The sequence below is a fragment of the Physeter macrocephalus genome, unplaced genomic scaffold, assembly GCF_002837175.3.
Source record: "Physeter macrocephalus isolate SW-GA unplaced genomic scaffold, ASM283717v5 random_1649, whole genome shotgun sequence".
Taxonomy (NCBI): domain Eukaryota; kingdom Metazoa; phylum Chordata; class Mammalia; order Artiodactyla; family Physeteridae; genus Physeter; species Physeter macrocephalus.
The window spans coordinates 1-11,783 of record NW_021146336.1 but is presented as its reverse complement, the minus strand read 5'-3'; the positions used below and the strand labels follow the sequence as shown (position 1 = coordinate 11,783).

Genomic DNA, 11,783 nt, shown 5'->3' with positions numbered 1-11,783 from the left:
GCATGTGGGATCTTCCCGGACCGGGGCACGAACCCGTGTCCCCTGCATCGGCAGGCGGACCCCCAACCACTGCGCCACCAGGGAAGCCCGGGTTTACTCTTTTTGCCCTGTCCCTTCCGTCATTGCCCTCACGTCTCCCAAGCTGGGGGCAGGCCAGGCTTAGCAGCATGGAGCCCAGTGGCTTGAGGGATTCTGATGTTTGGGTCTTGCCTGTGGCCAGGCCTGTGGTCTGACCCAGCTCAGGAAACTGTTTCTAGTTTTGGTATTTCTTCGTGGGCCCCTCGGATGGTGCTGTGTGTCAGAATCATTGGCACTCCCTTGGAGTCCCTCACCCAGACCTCCGTGGGATCCCGCTTGTAGGAATGGTGCATGAAGTGACTCCAGGAAGAAAAGTTGCACGTTTCATGTCGTTCCTGTCAAATTTTCATCTCACAGGTTCAGGGAAACATAACTAAGAATTCCCAGGGCTAAAAGTGGTCTCAGCCATCTCTGCCCTTGCCTCTGTGACTGTTATTCCCCCACTATCCAGGGCGGTGACCCTCTGTCTCTGTCCCAAGGAGCAGACCCATCACTGCCCTGGGCTGTGCTGCCTGGCACCTCACACTACTTAGATTAGCTCTTCACATCTTACTTCAATCCCACTGGCTCTAATTTAAGCTTTTCTCTCATGAGAAACAGAACCATTGGTTAATGGACATCTACACCTGCTTCTCAAACTGAGGTGCTTGGAGATATTCTCAGGAATCTGCCAGTTCTACGAACAGTTTAAAATTTAGCATTTTTACTTTGGGTGATAATCTAAATATATATTTAGATTAAATATATATTTGCCATTAAACTCACAATTAAAAGACGTTCCTATGGAATAAGTAGGTTTATTGCAACTGCAGTCCATGGGACCACTGCTGTTGGAGGTCCATGGACATATTTTTGGAGTCTTGCAAGAAGAGTTTTCTATATAAAGGAGTGTACATTACTCACCTTTGAAAAATACTGATCTCTAGACAGTTGTTCTCAAATGTCATTCTCAGGCACTGCCAGCTGTTCATGGTGTTTTTATTGGTCCATAATGAAGTGAGTGATGCTACTTGATGTATCTCCACATGCTTTGTACCTAAAACAAATGTGAGCCATGTTTTAAGAAACACTGAGCTAGCCCTGTCCTCTGCTGACCTCATCATGCAGAAAGGGGATGGAGGACCAGGGAGGGGAAGGTCACCCAGTGTCATTGGAACTGGGACCACAGCAAGCAGGGAGTTGTCAGGTGACTTTCTCCTAGCATCTGAGGGACTGTGATAGTTGATGCACTGGTCTGATCTGACCCCTAGTGGCAGGAAAGGAGCACCAGGCTGCAGAAATCCCTGCAGAAGTACCTGCAGGCAGGGCAGCCCTGTAGCTCACGGATTGGAGCTCTGGTCTTTCGGCGTGGAGATGCAGAGGGATAGTTCCATCTCCCGTTGGGCTGCTAGAGGGACAGAAGACCCTGTTCTGGACCTAGTACTTCCTGATTAGGAGCCATCTCAGCAGGACAGCAATTAGCATCTTTCTCTCCAAGGGCCCCTGCGTCTGTTGCATGCCTGGTACCTGTGCACTGTGTCCCTTAAGTTGAGTGTGTCAAATTGAAACACTCACGAAACCCATTTAAGCAAGCGAGCCTTGTGGTTGACCCAGAGGAGACATGCTCCCTCGATGATACCAACTGGCTGAAACGAAGTGACATAGCAGGTACCGAGAAAGTGACTCCCTCTCTCTTTTCTGACTCCCCCAAAGGAGAACTCTTTCGAAGGTAAGCCGGGAGGTGAGCTGAGGGCAGGGAAACCCTGGTGACTGGGGATGGTGATTGGCTGGGAGGAGAGCAGACTGTGAGGACAGGTAGGGACAGCTGTGTGAAATGTGGAATGGACAAGTCTAAGACTCCAGGAACCAGAAATGGTAAGATTTCAGGTCAGTGCACGGAAGGCCTTTCCCAAGGTCAGGCTGTCCGCTGCTGGAACAGGCAGCCTTGAAAGCAGTGAGCAGCCTGCCCCTGGGAAGATGCAGGCAGAGGAGTGGTGCACCATGGCCTGGAGGTACAGGGGCTGAGTGGGAGCGGGTCCAGATGGTCCCTGCAGAGCTGACGCCCCTGCAAAGGCTTCACGTGCCTTTTCCCTCCTGCCTCCCTCTTCCCTGCCCTCCATCTTGTCTTCACCCTTTACCTGATCTTCTGCCCAGCTTGAAAAGGCTTGTACTTCCAGCTCTATATCCCACTGAAACGTGGAATACTTGAGACCTTGTCACTGGGTGATTTTGTCCAAATCAAGCATTATTTTAGGGTTTTGAGGTAGCCGTAGTCTCTCTCTCCTTCGGTCCCTAAGCGTGGGGGAGGAGGGCTGACCCTGAGCAAGCAGGTAACACACCAGGTGTCCGGTCATGTGGACACATCCCGTCTCATGTCATCCTCGTGTTTACAGACGAGGGGACTGTCTCCAAAAGGTTCACATACTGTGCTGGGAAGAACCAGCACTCAAACCCCTTCCTGGGCTTCCCTGGTGGCGCGGTGGTTAAGAATCCGCCTGCCAATGCAAGGGACACGGGTTCGAGCCCTGGTCCGGGAAGATCCCACATGCCGCGGAGCAACTAAGTCCGTGTGCCACAACTTCTGAGCCTGTGCTCAAGAGCTCGCAAGACACAGCTACTGAAGCCTGCGTGCCTAGAGCCCGTGCTCTGCAACAAGAGAAGCCACGACAATGAGAAGCCCGCGTACCGCAATGAAGAGTAACCCCCTCTCGCCGCAGCTAGAGAAAGCCCGTGCGCAGCAACGAAGACCCAAGGCAGCCAAAAAAAAACCACAAGCAAATAAATAAATAAAATTAAAAAAAAAAAAAAAAAAACCTTCCTTTTTGCTTTGAACAGCAGATGGCCCCCCTGCACATCCCTGGAGTTCCATGTCGGCCCATTATCTCCTCCAGCTTATCTTGTTGACTCAGACAGCAGCACCAAGGGCATTCAAGAAGATTCCTCCCAGACTGCTGGAGATGTCTGGGGGGAGAGGTGCTAAAGCTCCATGGTTTCTGATCACCCTTAGTCCCTCAACCAGTTGAACTATATGTTCAATATGGAGCACTTTTGGGGATCCTGGGACCCTTCTATCTGGGGCCCAGGTTCTGATTTGGGTCCTGCTCCATCTCTTACCTGAGGTGTGACCTGGGTAATCTTTTACCTTTAGGGACCTTTTCTTTTATTTATTTATATTTGGCCGCATTGGGTCTTCGTTGCTGCACGCGGGCTTTCTCTAGTTGCGGCGAGCGGGGGCTACTCTTTTTTTTTTTTTTTTTTTTTTTTTTTTTTTGTGGTACGCGGGCCTTTCACTGCTGTGGCCTCTCCCGCCGCGGAGCACAGGCTCCGGACGCGCAGGCTCAGCGGCCATGGCTCACGGGCCCAGCCGCTCCGCGGCATGTGGGATCTTCCCGGACCGGGGCACGAACCCGTGTCCCCTGCATCGGCAGGCGGACTCTCAACCACTGCGCCACCAGGGAAGCCCCCTTGGTGGGGGGGCCACTCTTCGTTGTGGTGCGCGGGCTTCTCACTGCGGTGGCTTCTCTTGTTGAGGAGCAGGGTTCTAGGCACACGGGCTTCAGTAATTGAGGCACGTGGGCTCAGTAGCTGTGGCTCGTGGGCCCTAGAGCACAGGCTCAGTAGTTGTGGCGCACGGCTTAGTTGCTCCGTGGCATGTGGGATCTTCCCAGACCGGGGCTCGAACCCATGTCCCGGGTACTGGCAGGCGGATTCTTAACCACTGCGCCACCAGGGAAGTCCCGGGACTTTTTCTATCCGTGCCATCCTCTCTGCATCGCAGAGTGGCAGGATTAAATAAGATCATGTATGTGGAGCTCAGTAGACCAGATACCATCACACAGGGCTTATGACCCATGTCAAGTCTTCTCTGGAAAGAGACACCAAGGAACAGATTACAATATAAATGATTAATTGACATGTAATTGTTGATCACCGTAGTGGTGGCGGCACATGAGGGCACCAATGGAATGAAATGATGCTGAGATTTATGGAGCGCTTGACTCATTTAAGGAACCTTGATGTTTATCCAGGGACCCCTCAGGGTGGTACCCCACCTCTCCTGCCCTCAGTTCTCCAAAGGGTTTGTGACTTAATGATCTTTGCGGGATGAAATGAATAGAATGTGCTGGCTGTTTTAACCATGTTGCAGGAAACTGTTGCTAGGTGACTCTGTTCTGTGGTCTAGAAAGGGAGGGAGAGGGAGAGAGATGAGGTCCCTTAAGGGGTGTCTTTGGCTCAGACGGGAGAGCCTAGGTGACATCAGGAATACAAGGCTGGTAGGCTCCATGCTTATTTGCAAACGGTCCTCCTTTCTGAATCAGCTTCCCTCGTCAGGACAGAAAGGCAGGTGGGTTGTGGTCCTTGGCGGGGTCAGAGCTTAGAGAATTCCTGACCTTGGACGGAGACCCCAGGGGTATCTGCTGTTTGGGTTGGGAGCCACATTCGTGCTAATTTCTTGGGGCCACCTTGCCGTAGACCAAGCTCTTCTCTCGATACTTCAAGGGAGGGAAGGAGGTTAGTTCTTCCACACGAGACCATCTGGAGGTTGGCACGTGGAGTGTGTAAGCTGACACGTGTGTGCGAGTGCGGGAAGGAACCCAGTGAGGATGAGAGCAGCGTCCTTCTACGTCAGTTTTCTGGAGCTGAGGTTCTGCTGGCTCACACAATAAGGACGATCCATTAGTTCCCTTAAAGCAGGGCCCAAGGTGGCTCACGGTCATCCGGGCTCCTTCCGCTTCCCCCTCTGCCATCCCCTGCTCGTCAGCTTTACCTCTCAGGCTTGACCCCTCACGGCCCCAAGGTGGCTGCTACGGTTTCAGGAGCAGACAAGTCACATCCCTTTGGGGAACGCTGAGGAAACCTTTCCTCAAAGCCCCCAGCAGATGTCCCTTCATGTTCCGCTGGCAAGGGGATGGGTGATGTGACTACCTTAGATGGATCATGATTTACTCCTTTGTCTCATGGAGGAAGAGGGGGACATTGGATCAGCAGTGGCTCTGCCAGCAAGGGACGTGGGGGCAGGGGGATGGCAGCTGTATGTGAGCAACTAGTGATATCCGCATCGGTGTGTCTTTGCACACGGACCTGAGGCCTTGGGGCCTTGGATGACTAATGAATGCAGAGGGCGCCCCCGGGGTCTTTAGCATTGCCCTACTTGCAGGAACGTGTCTTGTTCCCCAGCTGACTTGTATGTTCCTTGGAGGTAGGGGCTGTGTCTTCCACTTCTTTGACTCCCTTCCCGTTATTCTCCCAGTTCCTGGCACAGTGCCGGGCACACGAGAAGTACGCAACAAATGCTTATGATTAACCATAAGAATAGCCACATTTATGGGGTACTTACGATGTGCCGGGCCCTCTGCTAAGAGCTCTGCTCACCACAGCCCCACAGTGTAGATTTCCTCCATCCCGTTCCACAAGCAAGTCTCAGAAAAGATGAGGAAGCTACCAGGGGCACCAGCTAATGGGTGATGGAGCAGAGACCCCAGATATAAATTCTGGCAGTTGGACCCTGGCACTCCATGCTTGTGACTGCTAAGCTGCATTGCCACCTGGCTGTATTATTGAGTTACCGAATGAGTGATTAAAGGGAAGTGATGGGAGGGTTTGGGGGTTACTAGAGAGAAACTTCCCTTGCTAGACTCTCAGGTCATCTTGGAAGGCCTCCAGAACCACGGAGCATCATCCACATGGTAGGTAGGATCCTGTGGGACTTCCCTTGTCAGGAAATCCTCCCTTGGGTCGATCTGAGAACTGCCACTGCCCTTGGGTCCAGTTCCAGACCAACGTAGGCCTGCAGGTCCCTCCCTGCTGCTGGCTCAGCAGTCTTGATTTTAGCTCTTCTCATCCTTGCATGCTCTGTGACAAGCCCCTGACCGTCCTGGTTGTCTCCTCCTGGACACTTCACTGTTTGCCCACGTACCCTTTGCTCTTTGGTGGCCCTAAGTGGGCCTGAGCAGGTCTGTGCTCCCAGAGACGCATCTCCTCCACTAGCAGCTGTGCCAGGTTGCAGGCTTGTCTTCACAACCTCTTAAGCCTCTGCAGGTGTGAGGGAAGGCTTGATGCACAGAATAGTAAGAGCTCCTTACGGTTCAGCAAGGTGAACGTATTCCACGTTGCACAAAGTGCGCTTCGGGATGACGGCAGAAGGGATATCCGGTGTTTAAACACAGAAGCGCACTTAGCTTTCTGCAAAACAAAGAGTCACGTTGCGGGATCCTGCATGGAGCACATCATTCCCGTTTTAGATAAGGAAGCTGTAGCTTGGAGAGGTGGTAACTAGACCAGGGTCACCTGGGTTTAGTGAGCTGTCCAAACCTCACTTGCCTCACCTGTAAGATGAGGATAACAGCCTTTGTCCACCTTGCTGGGAGCCGGGGCACTGACCCCTCAGACTCTCCCTGGCCGGTGTCCTCCCTCGCCTCTGCCTGCAAAGAGCCACCCATTCTCAGAGCATAGGATGGAATATGTGAAAATTCTCTGCAAACTGTAGTGAATGTAGTGTGGGCCACTGAGAGAGAGAGAGAAAGAGTGTGTGTGTGTGTGTGTGTGTGTGTGTGTGTGTGTGTGAATATGTGTGCGCAGGCTGAAGGCTGTGTCTGCAGACCCTGTCAAGTGGGACAGGGTCATCTAGAGGGACCAGACTCCAACCCTTAGGCCCCTGTCACCTGCTCTCCCCACAGAGGGCCATCCGTGTACGCAGCCACTCCATGGAGACCATGGTGAGCAGCCAGAAGAAGCAGCATGGTGGGGGCATCCCCGGCAGCCTCAGCGGGGGCATCTCCCATAACAGCATGGAGGTCACCAAGACTACCTTCTCGGTGAGAGCCGCAGGCCCTGGGCAGCACATGGGTCCTGGGGAGGGTCCCCCAAGCCTCAGTACGGGAGGCTTGGGCCAGGTGATGAGACTAGTGATGACAGAGGGAAACTGAGGCTGTTTTGGAGGTGAACCCAGGCCCTGCCCTCTGAAATGGAGCCTCCATCCCAGGCAGCGCCTGGGGCTGGCCCGACCTAGAGGCCCTCTCGTCGTCCTGTTCTCTGAGTTTCCTCAACAACTGGGCCTCCTCCTGAGGGCCAACCCTGCAAAATGGGCCTGAAGCGAGTTTCTTTGCTCGGGAGCTTGGGACCCGTGACTGTGGGAAGAGTGTCCTTGCTTTGTTATTGTTAATGATAACAGTAGCTGCCCTCCCCTTGCTGTGCACCGGGCACTGGGCTAAGTCACGGACATTATCTCATCCGATCCTGTGACAGCTGTCTGAGGTGGGTATTGATGCGTTTGTTCTCCATTCCTCCTTGAGGAGAAGGAGGCCCAGAGGTTTTAAGTAACTTGCCGCAGGTCACTCAGGTAAGCTGGAGAGCTGAGATCTGAATGCAGGTCTCCCTGATCCAAAGTCGAAGCTCTTAGTCACTGTGTGGTTATGGTTCCCAAGGAAAGAGCCTGGCAGGTCTGTGGGTCTGAGTGCGGTCTGCTCACACCAGGGGCTGGCCAGGGAAGGAACCAGTCAGTCCTTTTAAAAAGCAAAGTGACTTTGGATTTGTATAGACTAGTCTTTTCTTTCTTTCTTTTTTTTTTTCTCTTCTCTTCTCTTCCTTTCCTTTCCCCTCTTTTCTTTTTTCTTTTCATAGTGGAACACGTCCACCATGATACCAATGATTAGTATTTTAAATGGTCTTGCATAATTCATTTAACTTACCAGATATTTTCATAGCTATTATCTTGTTCTTCCCAGAACGTCTGTGAAGTGAGCAGGGCAGAGCAGTTATTTTCATTCTGTGGATGAAGAGACTGAGGCCCAGAGAGTTTTGTCACTTACCCAAGGTTGCACAGCATGTGGATGGCAGAAGTTGGGGCCTCGGTTAGAAGCCTGGTGGGCTCTAGAGATTGGCTGTAGGCTCTTGTCTCCCCCTCCTCAGTCTCCCACCTCTCCATGGTCCCCCCGTGTGTGGCTGAAGCGGAGCCACGTTCTTGGGGGGCTCCCTTTGCCCGGGGCTGCGTGTGGACCAGATTCTGCTGCTCCCAATCTGTCTTATTATTGTGACACCAGCTTGGACGCATTTCTTTGTGAGCGGCTGATGGAGAGTCAGGAGCCCTGGGCTCTTGTGCTCACCTGCTGGTGATTTGCTATTATGACCTTGGCCGAGTCTCCTCGCCCCTCGGCTCCGTAGCTTTTTCGTTGGTAAAGCGTGAGGCTGGACCAGGTCTCTCCCTGGGCTCTCAGCTTTGTGGTTCTCAGTCTGTGACCCCGAGTCATCCTGTCCTTATAAATAATGCAGGGCTCTCCTTAGGGTGGCCCTGACCTCATGTTCCTCCAAGAATTCTGGTCTTTGGTAGATTGTTACCTGGGGCCACAAGGTTTGGCTTAAGAACACAGGAAAATGTGCTGCAGGTGGCTTGAATCTTAGGGTCCCAGATCCCATTACTAGATCCCAACCTTCCTGGCTGGCTCGCTGTTTTCTGGGATCTCCTCCAGACCAGCTGGGGATTGCAGGACCTATTGTAGGCCAGAAAGGGGGCTAAGAGGAAGGAGAGCTGGGTTTTGGGGTGTGGTCAGCACTCATTCTGGCGGTTTCATTGGCAGCCTCCGGTGGCTGTGGCAACAGCGAAGAACCAGTCACGGAGCCCCATCAAGCGGAGGTCGGGGCTCTTCCCCCGTCTGCACACGGGCTCTGAAGGCCAAGGGGACAGCCGGACACGATGGTAACTGTCCCTTGTGGGGTTTGTCAGCTCTCACCACTGCTGCAGCCGTCAGCTGCCGTCCTTGGGGAGGGCTTTGCGTAGGTTCAGGAGATGCCTTCCTTTTGACCCTGGTCCCTCCTTCAGGGACCTGCACACCCCCGTCACCCACTCAGCTCCTTATCCACCGAGGCACATTTGCCTGGTCTCTGCACGGGACTTTCCAAAGTTGTCCTTGTTGCCTTTTGCCCCAAACTAGAAACACTGCTTGGATTCTTTTTTTTTCTTTGCCTCCTTTTTCAGTGTTTACTCAAATGTCCGCTCTTATGGAAACCTTCCCTGATTCTACCAGGCGGAGTTCATCAAACTTTCCTCTGGGCTTCTAGGATGTTCACTCTCTCTCTTTTTTAAAGCACCTCTCATATTGCATCATACTTAACTGGTTCGTGCTAATGGTCTTTCTGATCCTTTAATCACTGAGCCCTCTTGTCATTTAATTCGGCAAGCAGCATCGCTGAGTGCCTGCCGTGTGCTGGGCTCAGTGCTCTGACAGAGCTACAGAAGATGCAAAGCTGCCTTCCAGAAGCTTACAGTCCTGTGAGGGAAAGGGAGGCTTTTAGGCTGATGTCCAGGCCTCCAAGTTGTCTGTCTGCAGCCCTGGATGGCACCATCCCCTGAGCTTGGGTGTGCAGGACCAGGGGCAGGTTTATGGAGGGGGATGCAAAGCTCTGTTTGGAACCTGTACATGTGAGTGAGTCCTTGTGGGCCCCCCCAGGAGAGAAGGGCAGAATTGGGGGTGGTCAGAACTGCAGGCCTTGAGCTTAGGAGAGAGGCCTTGACTGGAGAAGAGGAGATGGGAGTCCCTGGGGGTGGAGGTGGTGTTTAAAGAGGGACCAAGGAATACAACCACACAGGGGGGTGTATAGAATGCCTGGGGAAGACCTGCGTTTAAGGGCAAGTGGAGAGAGAAGAGCCAGTGAAGAAGACTGGGAAGAAGATGAGAGAGGAGAGAGCCTGGAGGTGTAGGGGTGAGGGGGTGGATCTTAGAGGCCAGGAGAGGAGGCATTCCAGTAGGGAGGGGCAGCTGTGTCAGGCACGCAGAGAAGTCCAGCTCAATGACCCAAACCCCTGCTCGGGTTGACAATTAGGAGGTCATTAGCGACCTCATTAAAAGTGCATTGAGGCGCCTCTCGGCTCTGGGATGTCTATAAAACAAAAAGATAAATAATAACACATGCTGGGAAGGATGTGGAGGATTTGGAACCCTCATGCATAGCTGGTGGGAATGTAAAATGGTGCAACCGCTTGGGAAAACAGGCTGGCAGTTCACCAGAGGGTTAAACAGAGAGTTACCAAATGTCCCAGCAATTCCACTCCTAGGTATGTACCCGAGAGAAAGAATACACGTGTCTACATAAAAACTAGCAACACAGATGTTCATAGCAGCATTATTCATAATAGCCGAAAGTGGAAACAGTCCAAATGTTCATCACTCATTGAATGGGTAAATAAAACGTGGTATATCCATAGAATGGAATATTATTTTGCAACAAAAAGGAGTGAAGTACTGATACCTACTACAACACAGATGAACCTCGAAAACACTACGCTAAGTGAAAGAGGAAGTCAGTCACAAAAAGACCACACCATATTGTATGATTCCATCTATATGGAATGCCCCAAATGGGAAAATCCATAGAGACAGAAAGTAGACAAGTGGTTGCCAGGGGCCAGGGGGAGGGGAGAATGGGCAGTGATTGTGAGTGGGTCCAGAGTTTCTTTTAGGGGGGACTAAAATGTTCTAAAATTAGATCATGGTGATGGTTGTACAACTCTGTGGGTGTACTAAAAACCATTGAATTGCACACTTTAAATGGGTAAATTGTATGTGGATTATATCTCAATAAAGCTGTTATAAAAACAGAAGTGCATTGAGGACAGGCCCATCATGTCCGCAGCAGCGGGCACCGGCTAAACAGTGGGTGTCAGTGCATGGTCTTCGGTAAACTAGAGGAGGAGGAAACCCTGGAGCCCCAGGCCGAGAGTGGCCCATGTCCCAGCACAAGGGCCACTTCATCACCCTGATCCAGAGTGTTCGTTTTACAGTCTGTGTGAAGTGTGTCCCCTGGAGTTAAGCAGCTGGTGGCCCGGCCAGCACCCTGAGGAACCCATGTGTACTGGGTTTTTTCCCTGTTGGGTGGATGTCCCAGACCCCTTCCATTCCCTCTGTGGCCTGCCCTTGACCTGGAGCTCTGCCGGGTGGGATGGCCAGCTTGGGTGGGGGGTGGACTTGGGCTCAGGGACATCAAGCCAGGACTCTTGCTTGATAGGTCTTGAGGCTCACCCAGGAGCCTGGAGTACCCCCGGACGGAGCAGAGAATTCTGTTGTCTGTTGCAGTGTCTGAGGGGGGCTCGGCTGGGAACGGAGGTCCGGTGGCCGTGCTCTGGCAGGGCCACCATGCGCCACAGGTCCCCGTGGTGCTGAGTGCTGGGGGTGGGTTGGGGGCTGGGCCCACGGCCCCCCTCCTCTTCATCCTCATTTCCTCAGCGACAGTGCATCCAGCAACCCGAAGACCCCAGAGGGCGGACACTCTTCTCAGGAGATAAAGTCTGAGGCCTCATCCAATCCCAGCTCTCCGGAAATCTGCCCCAGCAAGGAGAAGTAAGAGAGCGGGGTGGGGGGAGGGGCTGGCTTTAGCCACCTGGGCCCGGGAATATGTGCTTTGCGCCAGGCAAGCTGAGAGTCCGCGTCTCTTGCCTTGGGAACCCTCCGGAACGCAAAAGTCCACCGGCAGGTGCACGCGGGGGGCTGCTGGTGGGCGAGCTCAGGCCCGCTAGGCCTGCCTCGTCCTCAGTCCCGGGAGGGCCGTGGCGGGGGTCTCGGTGTGTGACCCGGGCCTGCCTTCCTGTTCCCCGCAGGCCCTTCATAAAGTTGAAGGAGAATGGCCGAGCCAACATCTCCCGCTCCTCCTCCAGCACAAGCAGCTTCAGCAGCACGGCAGGGGAGGGCGAGGCCATGGAGGAGTGTGACAGTGGGGTAGGTGTGGCCCCGTCCAAC

The 11,783-nt window shown here is 53.2% G+C and overlaps 1 protein-coding gene across 1 annotated transcript in view; it reads left to right on the top strand.

The window, feature by feature from the left end:
• Positions 1-11,762, top strand: part of LOC102988326 (rap1 GTPase-activating protein 2) — a gene marked incomplete at both ends in the record, with an annotated part of 24,352 nt that extends 12,590 nt beyond the window's left edge. The window contains 4 exons of the mRNA XM_028486544.1: positions 6,735-6,872; positions 8,631-8,749; positions 11,274-11,387; positions 11,645-11,762. Of these exons, the coding sequence (XP_028342345.1) occupies positions 6,735-6,872; positions 8,631-8,749; positions 11,274-11,387; positions 11,645-11,762 (489 nt within the window). The remainder of the gene's footprint in view (positions 1-6,734; positions 6,873-8,630; positions 8,750-11,273; positions 11,388-11,644) is intronic.
• Positions 11,763-11,783: the final 21 nt, after the last annotated feature.